Below are 22,992 nucleotides of genomic sequence, written 5' to 3'. Positions count from 1 at the left end.
GGAGTCACGAGTTTGAATCCACGGCGTGCCGAGTGACTCCAGCCAGTTCTCCAAAGCAACCAAATTGGCCCAGTTGCTAGGGAGGGTAGAGTCACATGGGGTAACCTCCTCGTGGTCGCTATGTGGTTCTCGCTCTCGATGGGGTGTGTGGTGAGTTGTAAGGTGCATCTGTAAATGAGTGCATATTAACGAGAGGAACACTAATGGTATTAATAGACACATAATTCAGTGACAAATGGATTGCGCGAATCTCGTCTTTGGACACACATACAGAATGATTCAAAACAAACTTTTACTCTCAACACACAATGAAAGTATCTCTGTGCTGAATACTTCACCACTAAGCTACACAATCACTGGTGAGTGAATATGAGCATTTGCCAGTGGCTAATCACAGCCATTTTTAATTGCATAGCGCAACATTTGGTTGCATTTGTGAGTGAGTTACACGCATTTTAGAGGGATGCTGAATAGATTAAAAAAATCGATCTTGGGAGTTAAGAAAATCTATATTTTTACCCAGTCCTACTTTGTTCTATTTGTTTGCAAAGGCCCTTCTACAATTTTAAAGGGATGGTTCACCCAAAAATGACAATTCTGACATTATATACACACCCTCATGTTGTACCAAACCCCATATGACCTTATTTCTTTCATGGAACTCAAAGGGAAGAATACATTAGGCAGAATGTTACCGTTACCGTTCACTTTCATTGAAAAAACTCCTTATGTTTTTCACAAAAGAAAGACAGTCATAGGGTTTTGAACAACTTAAGGGTGAGAATTGTAATTTCTGTATAAACTTTCCCTTTAAGAACTACATTTTAAGGTGGCTACTTATGTTTGTCCTGTAAACTGCTTTTAAATATACTTACATTTTTTTATTGTTTTTTATTTTACACTTTTATTAAATTTGCTTTTACTTCATCAATTATTTATTTATTATATAAGAACCTCGCAGTACCACCACATAGGAGCATGTGTATTATTTCATTCAAGACAATGTATTGTTATTTTCATCATTAAAGCTTCTTAGTGGTCTCAGGAACTGTCTTTGGCAGGTGTTGCGAAATGAGTAATCCAATAATCGTTTGAGCCATGTCTCTCTACTTTTACATAATAATTGAACATAAGCTTTATCACAACAAACAGCCAACACCTGTCAAAAACAATGAACTGCTCTTAGTTTGTGCTCTGATGTTAAAAGTAAAAGCTTCCAGCAATTATATATTAACCTCAGAATCAATTAAGTTGTCTCAAGCTTATTATTTATCATTATCTTGTTGTGAGTGTAATATTTATACCGTGACATGCTTTAAATCATCTGATTATTCCTATACTGATTTTTCAAGCCTTTTTATTTATGTATTCTGAACATTTACAGTTTCAAGAGCAAAATATGACACAGTCAGACACAATGTTTGGCAATGACAATGACCAGTGGGTGTGCCCCAGTGATAGACAACTAGCCCTTAGAGCAAAGTGAGTAATGTTTTTTGTTTAAACCTACTATGTGGATTAAATTACTGCATTTCATTTAAAACTTATATCCAGTCTAATGTAAATGCTGGAATAGACAAATGGTATTTTAACACTGTGTTAACATGTTTATACATCTTATCACTCATTTCCTCAATGATCTGCTACTGATGGGTGTATATTATTTTTATTTATTTATGTTGTTGTGTATATTCTACCCAGGTTGCATACTGGTTGGTCCATCCACACATTTCAAACTGAGAGGCAGAGGAAAGCTCAGACTCTTGAGGAAACAGAGTTGGATGTCATCATGAGCGTCATCCATCGCTCTGAGCAACTCGAGCTCATTGAGCAACGCAGGATTGGGTAAGAGTTTAATCAGTATGCATCACATTTGTACATTTTCATGCCTTTTTCTGCCTCAGACAGCTTCCTTTTTGACAGGGCCTGGGTAGGTCAGTGAGTATCGTCATGGTTACTGTCGTAACCTCCATTCCCTGATGGTGGGAACAAGACATTGTGTCGATGTAGTGACACTAGGGGTCGATCTTGAGAGCACCGAACTTCTCCCATTCTTTGAGAAAAGGCCAATGAGAATTGGCTAGTGGAATTTGCATGTGGGAATAAAAGGAGCTGGAAGGAAATTCCATTCAGGTTTTGTGCTGAGGAGCCAAGACAAGGTCTGGCCATTTCAGTGGCTAGTACACTGTTGTGGCAAGAGGGACACAACGTCTAGTTCCCTCCATCAGGGAACGGAGGTTACAACAGTAACCATGACATTCCCTTTCTGTCACTCACTCGACATTGTGTCGATGTAGTGACACAGGGGTCCCTATAGAAAAATGCCACAACAGCTGAACCATGTTACGTGAACTGCTGATGCAGGTGCATCAGACTGCACGTAACCTCCCCCAATGCCCCAAAAGACGTCATGTAGTTCCCCACATTCCTGAGGGGGGGAAGTGACGTAACTAGCATGGGAGCAGGCCGTGCCAGCCGTGGCCTTTTCTATCTGCTTTCTCTCCATGGAGTATCTATCATACGCATCGGGGAAGGTGTTCTTTTCCTTTCCTATTCTTTCAGGGGGAAAAGACCCCATGGAGACCACATCCTGCCCAAAAGGGGAGGTCCACATGTGGCAATACAATACATGGGCTCAGCAGCCACACATGGAAGAGGCGCGGTGGTGAATCTGAAAGTGTTTCAGTGGAACCGATGTCCTCCACCTGAATGACTTCAAGCAGTTTAGCACAGATTGCGTGCACTCACTTGTGAGACGCTTTATCTTTGAGACCGAGTCTAACTCCATGCCGAGAAAAGAGATGCTCTGAACCGGGGAGAGCTTGCTATTTTCCCAATTGACCTGAAGCCCTAGATGGCTGAGGTGCCTGAGCACCAAATCCCTGTGCGCGCATAGCAACTCTCGTGAGTGTGCTAGAATCAGCCAGTCATCAATGTAGTAGAGTATGCGGATGCCCACTTCCCTCAATGGGGAAGAGCTTGTCTTAAGAGCTGCCACTGCAACTTTCGTGAAGACGCGAGGGGACAGAGACAGGCCGAAGGGGACTACCTTGTGCTGATACGCCTGGTCGTCGAAGGCACAGAGGTGGCACCGAGGTAGAACTGAGACTTGAAAGTACGCGTCCTTCAGGTCTACCGCCACGAACCAATCTGGATGCTGGACGCATGTACGTCAAAATGTGTTTCTGCATCAGCATCTTGAACGGGAGTCTTTGTAAGACCCAGTTCAGAACTCCCAGGTCCAAGATTGGCCGCAACCCACCGCCTGTCTTTGGCACAATGACGCAAGGGCTGTAGAACCCTTTACCCATCTTGGCTGGAGGGACAGGCTCTATCGCGCCCTTGCGAAGAAGGATCGTGATCTCCGTATGCAGGGTGTCGCCGTTCTCGCTCTGCACCAAAGTGAAGAAGACGCAATTGAACCGGGGAGGACGCCTGGTGAACTGAGTCACGTAGCCGAGTTGGAGGGTCCTGGCCACCCACCGCGATGGGTTGGAAAGCGTTAGCCATGCGCCCAAGGTCCAGGCAACCAAGGGGACGATCGCATCTGATGTACGAGGGGGTGGGGGGGCTCGCAGGCGTCATCGTGTCGGGGAGTGTGACACGAGGAGGCTGTGCTGAGGGGAAGTTCAAAGCACTTACCTTGCTCTGTGAAACCGGCATAGGGTAGGTTAGCGACCTCTTTGGCCGTCCTCGAGACTCTTCACAACCAGCAGGCCGTAGGTGTTGCATGGCAAGGCGCTGTAGAATATCCAGGTCATGGTTGGGGAATGTGATCGTAATCAATGATTAATCATACGGTTTGATCCAGATAACAATACATACAAAAACGCCCCAAAAAGGGCTTATATAGTCCAAGAGTCTGCTTCAAATATACATAGATAATTAAACACAACGTATTATAATTAATTAGGAATATACATTATATGCAGACAGGCTATATTAATTTTAATAATACCTTAATGGAATTGACCCGTAGGCTACCGCAATCAGTCAGTTCGTCCAGCGAACTGCTTTGCTAAATACTCCTGATCAATTCTCTTGAAGGTTTATTCTTAGTTATAAGCATTACTCATCAAAGCACGTTAACTTACTTTGATAATATCAGCTCGTAGCTTTAGATCGCACATTAAAGAGGCTTTGTTTTATGACCAACAAACACAGACAATCAAGCATATAATTGAGTTTAATACAAAGAACTAGGATATATCACTACACTTAACAAACAAACATTTAACATATAATAAACATAAAATAAACAGTGTAAACACAGTAAGGGAAAATAAAGAATTAGAGGTATAGCAAACTTATTTCTACAGTTAACCTTTCAGAGCCAGCACGGAAGTTATACACTGTAAAGCATTTGAATTTCAATGAAATAATACTTGCACAATGGACCTTTGTGTAGCTGAGCAAGACTGCGTGTATGTCGTGTCCTCGGGGCGTCCGTGAGATGGAGGATTTCGGTTTGGTGTTTCCAGAGCGTGGAGTTGAAGCTCACTTGAAGAGAGAGTTGAAATGTTGTTCCAAAGGGGTCCAGAAGAACGGGGGAAGGGTGCAGAAGAGAAGAGATGCCGGGGAAGCAAAGATGCAAAGAGTTGAAATGTTCAGCAGAAGAGCGCAGAAGTGTAAGAGAGAGAGTTTCAATGCCGGACCTGACTTTTAAAGGGAGGGAAGTCACACCTCCCTTGGGAGGACTGACCCAATGAGATACCTCCATTTTGGGCACGAGATGATTCCTTTGTCCCGTCAAGGCTCATTTGCATGTCGTTTGCCTGATTTACGACCGGGTCCGGCTTTTGTTTGAATAACTCAAAAGATGGTAAAACCTAGCAGAATACCTTTCTAATGTACCTTATATTTATATTCAGCTAGGGCACGTCGTAAGGTTTAATTTGATACCAAGAAACGTGTATTTGGTACACTTAAAAGTGGATATACACTCTTAGGCTATTAAATATAAGGCCTCAGAGTTTAAACTACACAACTAAGCAGTCTTACTAGTTTGATCTAACAGCAGACATACACAAACATACGGGATTGAACATATTTACTTAAAAATAAACATTTCTGGGTTTTACATGAAAGTTGCCAACCTTTCACGTGCCTGGCTCACATGGTACAGCACGAGGATTTGGAGTGTAGATTTGAGTCACATGGAAAAGGGGGTTTGTCAATAGTTCATTGTACTCCACAGACTATCTTACAAGGGGTTCTTTGAATTCAGAATCGATGAGTTAATGATTATCCCTCATACTCTACAGTCCCCCTTTTCGTCAGATGAAGTCCCTGTTGGAGACATCATTGGACGACAATCATCCCAATGGCGGATGGCAGGTGAATCATGAGGGATTTGTAGCAGGTGGTTATTTGGACTGAGGGCTCAATTCGATAAGGTTCAAAGTGGTCTCTGGCGTGGTCCCCTCTTTCTGGGGGTTCCGTCGGAAACCTACAGACATGGCTTTCATGAGCTTGGCTGTGGATGTTTGCATCTCGTTGAGCCTCCTGTACAGGATGAAGGCCAGGCCTAGTGTCAGGAGGTGGCTGATTCCCATAGAGATACACAGCGCAGTGTCAGCTGCGGTCCAGGCTCGGACAACAGGTGAGGTGGTCAAGATGGGCATTCGAGACAAGGCTTGGAGGGCTGTGTCACTAGGAGCAATGTCAATTAACTGGGAGCCCCCTCTTTCGATCCATAGTTCCAGTTCTGGATCTAGGGTGAGGTTTTGATTCTGGAAAAAAAATGGGATTTCCAGTTCTGATTCGTACTGTTTGCCTGGGAGATGGTATATTGCCAGGTCGTCGAGGTGGAGGATGGCACCTTTCGGGACTTGAATCCACATGCTCTGGTTGGACAAGGTGAGACAGGTGGCTGTGTCATGCTGGTCGTAGGTGAGTGTAGCTGTGCACACAGGAGTGTTAACGAGCCACCTGTCGCCTACGATGTCGCCTGCTTGTGTCTCGGTGACTTGAGTGTGAGGCTTGGCATCGGCGGGGCAGCGGGGCAGCGGGTATCGCTGCCTAGGTGTTGCAACCCGCAGATTCCGTCAGTGTTGTCTCTGAGGAAGGGTTTACTGGGGCAGAGGTAGTGAATGTCTTTGGTCAACGTGCACATGTGCAGATTTGGGGCCAGGTACAGCCGTGGGTCGCTGTCGTGGTAGGCCACCACGTCTGGGGTGTGGATCTTGATGTGCGTGTTACTTTTCCAAAACCCGATACTGACGATGTCCTTGAGCCGGTAGATTTGGCTTGACTCTATGATGGGAAGGTTCAGGAGAAAACCCACTTCCCTCTGTTCGGGGTCAACGTAGAGTGGGATGGCGCTACCCAGAGAGTAGGCAAGGTGTAGTTGTAACGGGTCAGTTGTCATGGTGATGGCGGAAGCCAGCACGGTCTGTACAAGGCTTAAGGGTATCAGGTACGGTGGAATTCTACCCATGGCTAGGCTGTCAATGGAGGAGCTTACCTCCCGCAGCATGTCTGTCATCAGGGCTGTGACCAGCTGCGTTTGAGCAAAGTCGTTCTGGAAGACAGTAAACAGCTGTTTCATGGAGTTCACTGTCTGGCTCTTTTAGCCGTTGTTGGGCAAAAGCAAATGTTGCTTTCAGGTGCCGGTGTAGCTCGTCGAGGTACTGGTGAGTGGTGCAGGCTGTGACGAGGCTGGAGTCTCCTGGCTGATACAGCAGATGCAGTGGCAGTGTCATCTGCCGCCCAGTCATTAGTTCGAAGGGAGACACGTGAGTCGAGTCCTGCGGGGTGGCTCTGAGAGCCATTAGCACCCGCGGGAGTTTTACATCCTAGTCCTTCTGATTGGCAGACACGTACTTTTTCAACATACTGACCACGGTTCGATTCGATCGTTCCACTTGGCCAGATGAGATTGGATGATGACTGACGTGTAGTTGAACTTGGACTCCCAGGAGTCTCCAGATCTGTTGCATAATCTCGGCCATAAAGTGAGTGCCTCTGTCTGAGTTGACTCTCAGGGGCAGTCCGAACCTGGAGAAGATGTGGTTCATCAGGAGGTATGCCGTGGTCTGGGCAGTGTCGTTGGGTGCTGGAAGACACTCTACCCATTTTGTGAACTGGCACACGACTGTGAGGAAGTATTTGTTGCCCCTCGTCGACCTGGGCAGAGGTCCTACCCAGTCGGTAGGTGGGAGGGTTGGAGGTGACCATAGAGTACCGTGCAGTGCGCCAGTCTTGGCAAGTGCATCGGTTTGGTCATTCAAGTCTTTGTCAAGGCCTGGTTGCCTTGAGTGTCCTTTCACCTTCTTCCAGTAGACAATCATGTTGTGATTTCTTGTGATGTCATCACATTCTTGGAACAGGTGTTGGTGTTTGATAGGCTTGCCGTTCGAAGTCTTAAAGCCATTTTGTTTCCAGGTCGGAAGGTGGCATGTGAAACTGAGTCTGGCGTAGTTGGAGTCTGTGCAGATCAGAGTTCTCTGATGTTATGGGTCGATGCGATTTGCAGAGTTATGAGAATGGCTGCAACCTCCGCATACTGTGATGATTGCGGCCCAGCTTGAAGTGTTGTGGTGGGCACGGCAGGTCATTTACCCATAATACCCCTGCTCCTGCTTGATGAATGCCCTCTTGGTTGTAGGCACATCCATCGACGTAGGCTGTGGGCATACCTTGGCACGCATTTTCTTCAAAGTACCTGTGACAGGTTAGTTGTTGTAGTTGGGGTTCTTCCACATCCACCGTTGCAGCTGGTGTGTTATCAGAGCAGTTCTGGCAGGCAGCCAGGCCGTTGCCTAGCGTGCCTCAACATTGCGCCCCTGGAGGGCCATTAACCACGTGGCTATGCGTGAATTGGTGACCACGCCATCTCGGATACGCTGGCTGTTGAGGAACATGACAGGCTGGTGGCAAGTCTCTATGATAACTTTCTGGGCTCCAATGTAGTTGGAGAATCTCTGGATGGCCCATACAGTGCAGAGCAGAGCTTTTTCACAGTCTGAGAATTTACTCTCGGGTGGAAGAAGTGTCTTGCTGGCATATGCGATTACTCTTTTGTCTTGGTCATGCCGTTGGTACAGGCCAGCACTGAGACAGTGGCTGGAGAATCCAGCTTCTAAGTAGAACTCTTTTGTGGGTCCGGGTAGGCCAGGCACGGAGCGGTGCATAGGTGTCGTTTCAGCTCATCCATGGCATGTTCTTGGACCTCTGTCCATACAAATGGGCAGTCTTTTTTCAGAAGGGCAGTTAGAGGTTTTGCAATGTCTGAGTAGCTCTCGATGAACTGCCGCGAGTAATTGCACACCCCTAGAAAACTTTGCAGCTCTGAGATGTTGGTGGGTGGCTTGATGTTTTGAATGGCTTGAATACGGCCCACATAGTTGACCTTGGTTTGGCACCACTGTCCTTTGTGGAGGGCGATCTTGGCGCCGGCAGTGGACAATTGGTTCAAAACGTAGTCTATTTCTTTCATGTGGTCAGCTACTGTTGTGCTTTTCATGAGAATATCATCTACGTAGATAAGATTGCCTCTTGTTCTGGCATCTGGGCATGCTTTGTTCAGGAAAATGTTGAACTCAGCAGGTGAGTTGGCATAGCCGAACGGGCACCTGTTGAAAGTGAATTGTCTGTTGCCGAACGTGAAAGCTAGCTTGTGCTGATCTTCTGGATGCACTGGTATGGTCCAGAATCCAGAGGCCACATCGAGTGTAGAGAAGATGGTGGCTCCTCTGATTCTGATTATTTCCTGCTCCAGCTGAGTCATGGGCCATCGTGACAGTGGCACCTGTTGATTCAGTTTCCTGTAGTCAATGGTGGGTCGCCACTTGCCGTTTGGTTTGAGGACGGGCCAGATGGGGGCAGAATAGGTGCTGTTGCATGGACGGATGACACCTTTTTCAAGCATGGATTCGATGATCTCTTGCACCGGTTTGTTTGACGCGATGGGGATCTTGTACTGCCTGACAAAAGTGGGAGGAGCATTAGGGTGCGTTGGGATGCGCACGGTGTGGAGCTTGGTGAGACCACAATCTAAAGAGTCTTTGGCAAATGATGCTTTGAACTTGTAAAGGACTCGTCTGAGTTCTTGTCGATCTGCATCATTATTAATTGTGTCAGCGTCTTTTAGAATTTGCTGAACTTGAGACTCAAACCCTGGATACGGCTCCTCTGTCGGTGTGTCATCTGTCGTGTTGGCAGGCAGAGGTGCGGCAGTGTCCTCAATCTCGCAGGTAGGCTGTTTGGAGACTGTGTATACTGCAAGGTGTCGGTCCTTTGTCAGTTCTGTTCTGCATACCTGGTCTTTGTCCACTGGCATGACTGAAGTTATGGAGATGATCTTGAAGGGGGTTGTGAACACGGTGTTGTCTGTGTACCCTTCGGGTATCATTGAAGCTGGGATGGGCCCAAAGATTGGTAATGTGAGTTCAAAGTCATGAAAGTCGTGGCTCACTAGCCATCCTGCCCAGTAGGCTTTTGGAATTGTGATGTCCATTGCCATGCAGTTGTTGAAGAGGATGTAAACAGCACGGGATGACACTTCAGTGAGGGGCGTGGCTTCCAGTGTGAGTCCAAGTTCAACGCATTCGGGTGAAGGTTGAAAGAAACCCAGCGTGTGGTTTAGGGTTTGACCACAGCGCATGTTGAGCCGAACAGCGACCCCTTTGGTGTAGGCTGGTACTACAGTTTCCTGTTCGTTGACCAAGGTGCAGACCTCTGGAATGGTCTGGCCTGACCGGAGGTTCGCAGTGTTGGTTGGAATCACAGGAGGCTGTAAAGTCAGTGGGGCCCACACGACCTCATTAATAATGTCTACATGAGCGTTGAGGCGAATCAGAATGTCTGCTCCAATGTAGACATCATGGGGCAGTTCTGGAAGGACCAGGAAGTAGTGGGTCAGACATCGGTAGTTCCACTTCAAGTTCAAAGCGCAGATCCTTTTGGCAGTCACCATTGTTGATGGGCATGAGTTCAAAGGAAAGCGGGTGCGCTTGCTGGCAGATGGAAGGGCCGGTGTGTCTTCAATGAGAGCATTGTATAGTGAGAGACTGATGGCGGAGTTGTCTGCCCATAGTGCAAGTATGATGTCAGTGGTAGTTACACCGTTCAAGTGCTGGTCAGCTGTGACCTTAGGGCAGAAGGAATCAAAGTCTTGGGTGAGCTGAAATGTGCAGAGTAGCGAACTTGAATCTCGCTCTGGTGCTGATGCTGTGTCCCTGTGGCTGGCTGCGGGAGTTCCCGTGACCTCTGTGACCTGACAGCCTGGCTCAGGTGATCTGGGAGGCTGAAAGGTGAGAGGGTCCCGCACTTGAGCCCAAATCTTCAGCTGTCTGAAGTCCAGCAGGGGCTCGAAGCGGCCTAGCAGATCTTTGCCGATGAGGAGGGGATATGTTTTCATCGGCGAGATGTACACAGGGTGTACCACGCTCATAGGACCAATTGTCAGGTGAATGGGAGCTACCTGTTCAAGCCGGATGTCATTTTGGCTGTATGACTGGACATTTAGCACGCAATTCTGAGATTTTATAGTTCGATTTTGTCTCTTAGCTTCAAATTTGAGTCTTTCAAAAAGTTCAGCTGACATCAAGGTGAGGTCTGCTCCGGTGTCTACCAGGGCTTCGAGTCTCACCTCATGTTCCACAGTGATGGCGAGATCAGATCCCCTTTTCGATCAGATTCCCCAGGAGTTTTGGTGTTGGGGCTTGTGTGGTGATCGATAAGCAGTTAGGGTCGGTCTCGGGTGACTCGGTGCAGAGACACACAACCAAAACAGCACTTTCTGGTATCTTAGGGGCTTGGTCACTGGTGTGACTGATTGGGTTGTCCGCTGCAGGATGTGTGGTTGTCAACTGCAGTGAGTGGGTGCCCCTGTCACTTGGTGTTGTGATAGCTGGTTCGGTAGTCTGTGTCTGAAGAGCGGTGCTCTGGGTGCTTGGTTCCGTAGGAGGGCAGTCAGGAAGGGTGTTGGGCTCATGCCTTACGCTTAGTCATGAGGAGTCTGACCTGTCCTCTTTGTCTTTCTTGTGAGGTGTTCTATGAAGAAGCTCTTTCAGAACCTTCAGGATCTCTGCGGTCTCCGCCGTGGACTCACTGTTTTTCTGTGGGGTAGGCTCGGACTTGGACTTGCCGGAGGCATGCCGAGAGGTGTTCCGCTGCGGGCTGTCTGGGCTTGACGTTCTCGTTGACGGGATTCGGTTCTGTCTGGGCCGTCGGTTGGCTTCCCACGTGGCTCTACCCTTTTGGTCGTGGGATGGCCGTGGGCTGTCGTAGACTCTTTCAAAGCACCCGCTCTGGTGCTTAGGACGAGCACCATCACGGTTGCGCTGCCCTGTTCTGTCATGGAACGGTCTTGACTCGTGGTTAAAAAGGTCTGTTACTGTGGTGCTGGTGGGTGCCCTCTAGTGCCAGCTCTGAGCGCTGATCAGTGACAGGGCAAATGGTGGGATTTTTCACAGTCTTTTCAGAAGCAATCTTCTGCTTGGTGAAAGCTTTATGGGCTAAGTCTCGCAGCTGTTGGGTAGTCATGCTACGAGGGCAGGCCAGGACCCCTAAGTGATGGCTCACCGTGGGATGCAGGTTTCGGAGAAAAAGAGTTTTGAAGTTGAAATCTTCTTCCATACCAGGTTCGTTCCGTGCTCCGAAGTAGGCTCGTCGGATGCGGCTGTAGTAGGCCTGTGGAGTTTCCAGTTGGGCCTGTTTGAGGTCCATAGTGGCGATGAGTCCTTGCTCTGACTCTGGATCAGAGAATTCTCTGATGAAGGCCTGCCGTAGCTGTAGGTAGTCTGATTTGACAGTCTCTGGTTGTCGATCCAGGAAGCTGCGTACGTCGCGACTAGACGTAATTTTTAGCAGGTACACTCTGTCCCGCATGGTCACGTTGGGAACAGTGTGCAAGTGAAAGTTTATGTCTTGCAAGTAGGCGTGCACGTCGTGGCCTCCTGCAGGATTTGGGGTGAAAGTAGGGATGTTTCTGGCCAGCTTGTCAAGTTCTTTGGGAGCCATGCCGTGGTTAGTGACCAGGTTTTTGTGGATGGGCTCCCACCCTTTTGTTACTGACGGGGGTTCTTGGAGGCTGGCTGGTGACATGTTGAACAGTGGGCTTTCACCCCCCTTTCCAGCTCTGAGCTCTTGGCTGAAAAGCTTGGGCCCACTGGTCAGGGGAAACTCTGTGGTGTGCGTTTCCCTTTTCTGTTCACTTTGCAGTCTATAAGAATGTTTCAGTTCTCTGTGAACAGTGTCAAGTTCATATTTGAGATGGTCTCTGTGCTGAATAAGTTCATGGATTTCAGCTCGGGCCATGTTCAGGTGCTTTTCACAGGCTTTGGCTTTAGCATCTCTGTCTTTTAGTGCAGTCTCTGCTCTTGCAAGGAGAGACTCGGCTTGTTGCAACTTTTTGTCGAGTTCCTCACTGGCTTTTCTCTCTGACTGTTCTCTTTGGTCTGTATCTAGGAGAAGATTTTCCAGGGCATTTCGAAGTCTCTCTACTTCCTTTTTCTGTTCTGGGTCTGTTTCATCCTCTTCCTTTCGCTGTTCCTCGGTCTCGAGGCGTAGCTGATCTAGACGACTCTGAGTTTTGGCTTGGTTCCTACGGGCCTCCTCAGCTTGGAGTTTTAGCGCTACGGCCTCCTGCTCCAGGTCTAGGTTGCTTTTCTCGCTTATCCGTGCCTGGGCGACGAGATTGTGGGCAAGACTTCCGATGATCTTGGTCCATTCTTTGTGGTTGTAGCTCTGTGTTGGATCGTGGGCCATCAGGCTGTCCAATTCGGCGTCCAGTTGCTCTCGACCTAGGGGCTGTAGGTCCCTGGCGTCCTTGGGTAGGACGTGTCCGTCATTGCGCTCAGCCAGGTCTCGAGGTGATCCCATTGGGCTGCGGGACTGGATGAACAGGACATACTGGCTTACTGTAGGCGAGAGAAAAGAACAGCACACACAAAGAGGCCAATGCAAGTACGCGTAGGGTTAGCGAGCTACAATGAGGTGGCTATTATAAGCCGTAATTTTGACTAACTGGGGTAGACAGTTAGACAGTTAGGTGGGCCGAATTTCGCGGGTCAGTGCAGGTCTAAATAAAGGATTTGACAAGGCGGCAGCCCACAAGGGTCATCTGATGATGCGGGCTGCCCGTTTGTCTCTTTATTCAGTTTTCCTTGATGGCTCTTGTAGGCTCTGTCTTAATGTGAACTGGAAGTACACACTACGACAGAACAGAACAGCAGAATAAAGTAGAGCACAATTAATGTTAGGAATAGATAGGCAGGAGAAAAAGGGCCTAAGTCTACCACCACTGCTAGGGTTTATGATAGGACCAATGGGGTGGGGCGCTATTGAGATATGAACCCTAGGAAGATGGTGTGGCTTAGGGGAGAGAAAGAAAAGAAATGGGCCAAATGCTTAAATGACCGGGGGAATGTCTACTATTATGTGGCCTATACTGGTGGATGGGTTTTATCTTCTTTTAGTTTGCCTGGGGTGAATCGATGTCACTCTGCCGGGGACCAGCGAGTGGTCAATCTTTCCAACGGTTCCAAACACTTGACCACAGTGTCCTCGGGCCCTCTGCTACTATCACGGTGCGCCCTCTCAAACAACTTGACTTTAAACACAACCGGCAACACCAAGGTGTCAACTGTCAGGCGGCACGACAAGATTGGATTTTCCCTAGAACCCTCGTAAGAGTGGCCCCTCTTCAGGCCCTGGTTTAGGTAATTATTCCAAACTTGCCCTGCGTGTCGACTGACGGGGTTGACGTTCCTTTGGAGTGCCAAATTGCTGATGTCGTTGCGTGCCGCACCAATGAAAAGAGACAGAAGTGTCCGAGATTCACATACGGCCAGCATCGGTAACGCCGGTCGGACAAACCAGCTCACTGGGAACCAACCAGAGATGACTGTCGAATCACCACAGCACACTAGGGAATTCTACCTACAAATACAGAACAGGATTTAGCAAGTGAAAGTCTTAAAGTGAATTAAGGCTTTCTTGTTTAAACCAAATTGAGTAATTATGTGTGTAGAAATAACAGGCAAAAGCTTTACCAAATAATGGTAAATAAAGAAGTTTGATACTGATGTTAATTATCAAAACAATCTAACCACAAGAAAAGACAGAAGTAAACAAGGCGGGATGAACAGATAAACTTAATTTAAATTAAATTTAAACTCGTTAAACTCAATTTAAATAAGCGTGAAAAGAGATGTCAAGTAACATCTAAGATAGTAAGGATACAGTCGTAATAAAGTATCAAAGAGGGAGAAGAAAAAAAATTAAAAATAATATTAATAATAATTAATCACATTAATTAATAATAATTGAAATGAGGAACTTAATTCTTTTTTACATTCGAAATTTGTTTGTTTCAAACCCAAATTTGAATAAGTGTATGAAAAGTTAGAGATCAGAATTATATCCGATGATAATCACGATTGCTGTAAGATATCAGTGATAGCATCTGAAATAAAACCAACTGGAAATTAACCACTTCAAAACAGAATGCAAGGAGGAAGTGATATACCGACTTAGCAGGGGAGGCCCCAAAGGGGGCGCGTTTCCTCTAAGTGGGCATTAGTCACTGGAATGAGACTTAACTTTAAATTTAAATTAAAATCTTGTTTGAACCCAATTAAGTGTAACAGTCGGAGGTAGAAGAATTGTTTAACATCCAATAATATTAGCACAAGCAAAGCTTGTAAATGCAAATTTACAGTCAAACTGGCCTTTCAATATTCACAGGGAGAAAGAATTTGAGAAAAGAAATGACCTACAATGAATGTCCACACGATGGCGTACTTGTGCTTGCGCAAAATGACGTCATGGGGTGGGAGTAATTTGCGAAAGCAAATTAAATAAATATATATGACCTGTCTGCTAATGTCCACACGATGGCGTACTTGCGCACGCGCAAGATGACGTCATGGGGTGGGAGTAATTTGAGAACTAATCAAACACTTACAGGCTGCCCTCTAGTGTTTGTCTGCGGAATAACATTCCGTGTGATTTCAAATCCGAGAGAGAGTTCTCACGCTTGGATTTTCTGCAAAATCACAATTATTCAATTGAAACCTCGGCGGGTCTGTTTTTTCTTTTTTTTTGGTGCTATGCTTCACATAAACGGCGTGGCAGATTTTTTTCCTGCACTACGAGTAAATGTGGACAACAGGAATTTTACGTCTGTTATTCGGCTCCCATATACATCAGAAATATAGCACTTATTCAAAATGTATTAGGTTTTCGATTGATTAGCTACGTCAATGTAAACCAGGAGTTAATTTTATAACGATTATAATCTCAGGCCTTACTAAGATGAGAAAAGGAGCATCGCTTAACCCAATCTTTTTATCACCCTGAAAGAAGAGCTTCGTTCTGAACAGGGGATTTTGTAATATTAAAATATAGCGCGTCTTTACAGAAGCAATTTTAATATTATGAACTGCAGTTTACTTTATCACTCAACAGTGGCAACAAATGTTTAGACATTATTTAGCAACTTGTTAATCGTGCTGAACTGGGACGGGCTTTTTGTGCCTTTCAGTTCGGCGCGCTCGCGTACAGAATTAACAACAAAATACACAAAATTGACAATGCATTAGTTCACAAAACAAAGCTTAAAATGTGCCCGCATTCTCCACCATTACTGTAGAGTATCCAGGTCAGGGTTGGGGAATGTACAATTAATTTTAAATGATTGTAATCAATGATTAATCATACGGTTTGAACCAGATAACAATACATACAAAAACGCCCCAAAAAGGGCTTATATAGTCCAAGAGTCTGCTTCAAATATACATAGATAATTAAACACAACGAATTCTAATTAATTAGGAATATACATTATATGCAGACAGGCTATATTAATTTTAATAATACCTTAATGGAATTGACCCGTAGGCTACCGCAATCAGTCAGTTCGTCCAGCGAACTGCTTTGCTAAATACTCCTGATCAATTCTCTTGAAGGTTTATTCTTAGTTATAAGCATTACTCATCAAAGCACGTTAACTTACTTTGATAATATCAGCTGGTAGCTTTAGATCGCACATTAAAGAGGCTTTGTTTTATGACCAACAAACACAGACAATCAAGCGTATAATTGAGTTTAATACAAAGAACTAGGATATATCACTACACTTAACAAACAAACATTTAACATATAATAAACATAAAATAAACAGAGTAAACACAGTAAGGGAAAATAAAGAATTAGAGGTATAGCAAACTTATTTCCACAGTTAACCTTTCAGAGCCAGCATGGAAGTTATACACTGTAAAGCATTTGAATTTCAATGAAATAATACTTGCACAATGGACCTTTGTGTAGCTGAGCAAGACTGCGTGTATGTCGTGTCCTCGGGGCGTCCGTGAGATGGAGGATTTCGGTTTGGTGTTTCCAGAGCGTGGAGTTGAAGCTCACTTGAAGAGAGAGTTGAAATGTTGTTCCAAAGGGGTCCAGAAGAACGGGGGAAGGGTGCAGAAGAGAAGAGATGCCGGGGAAGCGAAGATGCAAAGAGTTGAAATGTTCAGCAGAAGAGCGCAGAAGTGTAAGAGAGAGAGTTTCAATGCCGGACCTGACTTTTAAAGGGAGGGAGGTCACACCTCCCTTGGGAGGACTGACCCAATGAGATACCTCCATTTTGGGCACGAGATGATTCCTTTGTCCCGTCAAGGCTCATTTGCATGTCGTTTGCCTGATTTACGACCGGGTCCGGCTTTTGCTTGAATAACTCAAAAGATGGTAAAACCTAGCAGAATACCTTTCTAATGTACCTTATATTTATATTCAGCTAGGGCACGTCGTAAGGTTTAATTTGATACCAAGAAACGTGTATTTGGTACACTTAAAAGTGGATATACACTCTTAGGCTATTAAATATAAGGCCTCAGAGTTTAAACTACACAACTAAGCAGTCTTACTAGTTTGATCTAACAGCAGACATACACAAACAAACGGTATTGAACATATTTACTTAAAAATAAACATTTCTGGGTTTTACATGAAAGACATGCATTCTGTTGCCAACCTTTCACGTGCCTGGCTCACATGGTACAGCACGAGGATTTGGAGTGTAGATTTGAGTCACATGGAAAAGGGGGTTTGTGAATAGTTCATTGTACTCCACAGACTAGCGGGCGCCATTTCAGTGATCTTACAAGGGGTTCTTTGAATTCAGAATCGATGAGTTAATGATTATCCCTCATACTCTACAGCGCACAAAGGCGGGGAGGCAGCGTTCAAAGGGTCCTGGCTGCGGGTGCTTGGTGTCCGGCGGCCGTGACAACATCGGCTGTGGACACCGATTGCGTGACCCAAGGAGTTAGGAATACGCTCTCTTTTTGACAATGTGGGTGGCGAACAAATGCGAAAAGGGAACAAAGGATTTACCTCCCGGCTCTCTAACGGGGGATGGAGTGGTCTGGATACCAGCTCCATAGCGGACGTCTCACTCCCTGGGTCATCTTTCTCATGGGTGCTTAGGAGCCTTCCAGGTCCTCATGCCGGCCCGAGAGATGGGGGGTGTCAGCTTCCTGAGGGGGGCTCTATGCTGGGGCCAAGAACTGGGCTTGGGTTGAGGCAGAGCCGCCTGGGCTTTCGCCGAGGCACAGGGATGCCCTCGGCGAGCAGACGGGCCGTGCCTGGGCGAGATGTGCTGGATGGCCTCCGTCTGCTTCTTCACCACAGAGAACCCACTTTCAGTTATTTTATTACCTTGGCCTGGTGTACCTGCAGGATGGCCATGGCATGCAGGGCAGAGGCAGCCTGTCCAGCGGCATTGTAGGCTTTGGTTGCCAGAGACAACGTAGTCCTATAGGCTCTGGAGGGGAGTGCCAGTCAATCCCGCCAGGTGGCGGCGTTTTGCGGGCACAGGTGCATCATAACTGCCTTATCTACCCGAGGGACCTCCGTGTACCTGTGGACCGCCCCGCCATCGAGGGTAGTGAGAGTGGCCGAACCCAGAATTCTGTTTCGGGCAGCGAAAGGTGCCCTCCACGACCTCGTCAGTTCGTCGTGCACCTACGGGAAGAAAGGGACCGGGGGGGCCTTGGACGTGAGCGGTGCCCCGAACCGAGGTACCAATCATCAAGCCGACTCGGGCAAGCCTGGCGGTCAGCTCTGCATCAGCCTCAGTCTGGGCAGACAGACCCAAAGTTGGCAGCCCAGTCGATTCATCAGCGTCCAACATCGCCAGTGCGCTCTCTGATACAGTGATCAAAGCCTCATCCTGCTCACAGGCCCGTAAGAGATCCTGGCCGTGAGGCGGGCTGGTCTCATTTTGGGACCGGGCAGGAGCAAACAAGCATGCTGGGGAATGGAGGGTTGAAACATGACAAGGTTTTCTACTTTAGAATTGATATATGATGATGTATTGTAAAGATAACAAAAAATCATAAATATTCACTTCTAAGCTAGAGCATTACATTGACACATTTACATGTACATATGATAAATGTACATTTTCCATGTTTGATTTGAGTACAAATGTAGAATTGACTTAATATTTTCAAGTTCACGCTTAAACTAAATTTATGGATGTAGAGAGTACTTAATTTTCACTATTTTTTTAACTTTGCAACAAATAAATTTATATTTTTAAAGCAGCAGATATTTAAACTCCATGTTATGCCCCATTTAAAAGCTCAACCAACATACTTGCCATTGTTGCATCAGGTTGATGACTTTCCTAATTTTACGAAAACTACTTACAAGCAAGATTTCACCATGATAAAATTTGTGCACTCCCTGCACAAAAACAGGTTAGATTACATCTGTTTGGGGCCATAGAGATATAAAACATGCATAAATAAAATTTATGATCATAATCATATATAATATAAATTAAATACATTTTGCCTACAGGAGTGTAGTCTGCAGACAATAAATGTATTAAATGTTTTTAACAATTGAGTAGATGTTTAGTAATGTTTCACAGGAAGTTTAGTGACGCTTTGTAACATGAGATGCAAAGAAACAATGATTGTTTTTATGAGTAAGCAAAGATGTGTTTGTTCCAGGCGTCTAGTGGAGCGTCTGGAGAACATGAGGAGGTCTGCCATGGGGAATGGCCTGTCACAGTGTCTGTTGTGTGGAGAAGTGTTGGGTCTGCTGGGGTCCCCGTCGGTCCTCTGTTTGGACTGCTGCATGGTACATATTATACTGTTCTTTCTCTCTAACTTTGGCAGCCAAACTCACTTTCTTGAGCACGTAAGCTAGTCATTTTTGGACTCGTGCAGTAACACCATGACACCACATGGTGGGAGCAAATAGTTGTTTTTCAAAAAAAAAAAAAAAATTATTCACTTTTTTTTTTTTCTGGTAAAATAAATATCATCAGGCAGTTGTATTGACTGGTCTATTTAGTTATGAACTCCTCAAATGCCAACAGCTGTTTTATATATGTACACAATAGGGCTTATTTATATATAAATTTCTACATAGTGAAAAAACCAAAATGATACTGAAAAATTGTTATTTTTTCGAGAGTGTAATCATAAGGGGGCAATGTGTAACTGAAACAAAACGTTGTAACCTGACATGGGACTGAAAAGGATTCAAATCCTGAATGAGGTCTTAAACAGCAGGTCTGTGCGAGCGGAGGACGGAGCATCTGTTTCAGGGACACAGAGCTCCTATCAGTGATGCTTCATGATGAAGCCCATATAAATTGTGATCATTCCGAACAGCTGCTCTCTTTAGATCTCGGAATTACAACGAGTTTTGAACTTGCAGAGGAAATTAATGAAATTATAATTATTATTAGATGATTGGTAGTACCTCTGTGAATTGCACCGATTCAATTATGTTTGTTGTAACACCATATGGAATCTGACGGTGGGTTTTTTATTAAAGCCGCTTACCAAATTTGTAGAAAGGATTGTTTTGCTATTTTATTATTTCAAAGTAACTTTTTAATTATACAGCTCGACTAGACCGTATTCTCATGGGTAATTACAGTACTTCAACTTTTTGGAATGAAGTTGGAAAACGAAGCTTATGAAAGCATTTCGGCAATAGTCTGCAGTCAACAACACATTTAAAGGAATAGTTCACCTCAAAAATGAAAATTCTCTCCTAATTTACTCACCCTTGTGCCATCCCAGATGTGTATGACTATGACAATACAAGTGAATTGTTTTCCTTTCAATTCTTCTCTCTGTCCAGTTGGTGGCGATATGCACAAAGAATGTGAATCGCCAAAAACAAAAGAAGAATGTGAAAGTGAAAGTGGAGATTGTAGTAAAAAAGGATTTAAATATTGATCTGTTTCACACACACATTTCATATCACTTTTGAAGACACAGTTTAAACCACTACTTTTATGCTGCCTTTATGTGATTTTTGGAGCTTCAACGGACCGACATAGTTGAGATATACTTCTGAAATATTTGTTTGTGTTCTGCAAAGTAAAGAAAGTTATATGCATCTGAGATTGCATTAGGATGAGTAAATGATGAGTTCATGTAAGCGATTTCTGCGGCACTTGGCGTAATTGTAAACAAGTAACACATTTGTACATTTTTCAGAAGAAAATGTGAATCTTGTTTACTCATGCAAATGTCACCGCCACTGTGTTAGGGTGCTGTGGGTGGTTGGGAATAGTTATATGGCCATTAAGGATTTTTTTATGTGTTGCTATGCAGTTGCTGGGTGGTTGCCACATTCAAAATAGACCAGCCACAAATCTCTTTGATAACAGCCAAACCCAGGTGAAAACAGGTAGACATGCGCCTAAACAGCTAGACATGCCCCAAACTTACACCATTCGTTGAGGTTGGCAAAGTGCTGCCTGTATGTTTCCTGAATGGTTAACAGGTTTTGGCCGCGACCCGTGATAAATTTTTGTAGGACATGTGCTATTTCTCAAGACTCCTATTTCAGCCATATCTGTCGGGTAGTGGGGTCTTTTTATGCATGGGATTCCAAAAATTGCATACAGCGTCTTTTAAGATGTCACTGACTCAAGGAGGGATCTTTAGAAGTGTTTAAAGAAAACTGAAGAGATTTCTTTGTGGCCGCTCTCACATTCTCTCTTTTCCTTGCTCGCTCTCTCTGTCTCCAAGCAATTTAAGTATATACAACTTCTGCTAAAATTAATTTGCTGGCAATTCAGTCTAGTGTTTGTCCTCTTATTACATAAAACTTGATTAAAGGTTCTTTCTCTCATCTTATAACAATTCCGTGTCCAAGCCCTCAGCTTTAAATTGATTCTTAAAAACCAAGCCATCTAAATCCACAGTAGTATTTCCAGGCGTAATTTAATTTATTTTAGAACGAAGAGGGATGGTACTTCATGCAATCAACAGGATTGCATGGGGACATGTTTCTTCTTCAACACATTAAAAAAAGGCACCCGTTTCATAATGTAATGGAGAGTGCAACTATGGTTCAGGCCATTCAATTGTTAATGCATTGTCAAACATCTTGCATGTAAAGTCTAGCAAATCAAATTTAATCTAAACAACAGCTACATAACAGTGCTGTTCAAGTTATGTTGAATTGAACACAAAAGCTGGCATTGCACAAAATAAAGTGGTGTTAAATCCAAAAACATGTTTTAAAGGAATAGTCCGGGTTCAATACTAGTTAAGCTAAATAGACAGCATTTGTGGCATAATATTGATCACCACAATCATTAATTTCAACTCATCCCTCCCCACCTACAATGGAAGGGAATGAGGGCCAATCTGTAAGCATAATACATGCTCACTGTTTCAACAGTATAGCTATAAGACATAAACTATATGTATGTTAGGATGATTTTAGTGTGATAAAATCACTAAATAATCTTTACTCTATGAAGTTTTATCTGATTTTCAACGTCGTTGCCATGACGATGTAACACCACAAAGAGTAAAATCCACAAACGACTGTAAAAACCACAATTAAAACAACTTTTCCTATCAAATAATGCTTATAAAGTACTTTTATAAAATTATAAGCTTAACATTTCTGCCTTTTAAACCCTCAAATCATCTGCCCCATTCACTTCCAATGTAAGAGCCTCACTGTAACCCAGATTTGAGCTTTTTAAAGAAAACGACAGACAAGACAAAATAATTTTTTGTGGTAATCAACATTATGCCACAAATGCTGTCGGTTGATGTAGTGTTGAACCCGGAACATTCCTTTAAACTGAATATCCCATTTTTTATATTTTAAAATACCTTTTCTTATTTTGTGTCTAGTTTTAGATTTTCAGGGTAGCCAAGTCTGTTTAACATTCCAATGACCAATCAAGACTAGCCCAAAACCAGCTCATTACTAAAATAAAATAAAAAATGCCACAGATTTTTGAATCCATGTTATGAATTTCCAGATTTCCTGTTGTTGCAGGCCTTCAATATAATGTTAGTAGCAGGCTAGCAGCATTAAACATTAGCAGATTTTAAAAACTTGGCATGTTCACAACCATTGAAAAAAGTGCCTGAAACACGTAAGCTCAATGTCATCGTTGAAAGATGTATAACAAAGTAACAAAATTCTCTTGACACACTATTTCACCTGTAAATTCAATGTACTGAACCAAATCCATTAAAACAGTATGCATACGTGTTTTGACTTGCAGAATATTAGCTGGTGGTTGGTCAAAAATGATTTCAGTCTACATAAAAAAATATAAAATATTCAAATCTAATTGAAGTAGCCCAATTTCATGGGACAACGGAAAAGTTGGCAAACTTTCAATTGTGTTTCCATGTGAACATAAAAATATTTGTTTTCAATTCACAGCATTATTTTAGCCTATATGTTTGTATTTGTAAGGGTGTGTGTTTATTTGGCCTGCATTGATGATGTATGTGTTTGTGTTGCAGAAAGTATGCACTAAATGTGGGATAGAGACTGCAGGCAATCAGAAAAGAGCTCAATGGCTTTGCAAGATCTGCAGTGAACAGAGAGAGGTACAGTACAACACATTGTGAAGTCATGTGATGGTTGTTTCAACTTCATAAACAGCTAAAAAACTAACAACAACAATAACCTGGAAACAAAGAAGCAGGTTGATTTTTGACATGCTTCTTCGTGGCATCAAACATTTGA

General features: G+C 44.4%; 1 protein-coding gene across 3 annotated transcripts in view; it reads left to right on the top strand.

The window, feature by feature from the left end:
- LOC127636418 (double C2-like domain-containing protein beta) overlaps window positions 1–22,992 on the top strand; it is a 286,639-nt gene that overhangs the window by 2,499 nt on the left and 261,148 nt on the right. For all 3 annotated transcript variants that reach the window (XM_052116897.1, XM_052116905.1, XM_052116888.1), the window contains exons 2-5: window positions 1,385–1,482; window positions 1,702–1,845; window positions 18,969–19,098; window positions 22,767–22,853. In XM_052116897.1, the coding sequence (XP_051972857.1) occupies window positions 1,400–1,482; window positions 1,702–1,845; window positions 18,969–19,098; window positions 22,767–22,853 (444 nt within the window). In that variant the 5' untranslated portion in view covers window positions 1,385–1,399. The remainder of the gene's footprint in view (window positions 1–1,384; window positions 1,483–1,701; window positions 1,846–18,968; window positions 19,099–22,766; window positions 22,854–22,992) is intronic.

Source organism: Xyrauchen texanus, chromosome 4, assembly GCF_025860055.1.
Source record: "Xyrauchen texanus isolate HMW12.3.18 chromosome 4, RBS_HiC_50CHRs, whole genome shotgun sequence".
NCBI lineage: Eukaryota > Metazoa > Chordata > Actinopteri > Cypriniformes > Catostomidae > Xyrauchen > Xyrauchen texanus.
Note: the sequence above shows the minus strand (reverse complement) of the source record. Positions and strands in the feature narration are given on the sequence as shown.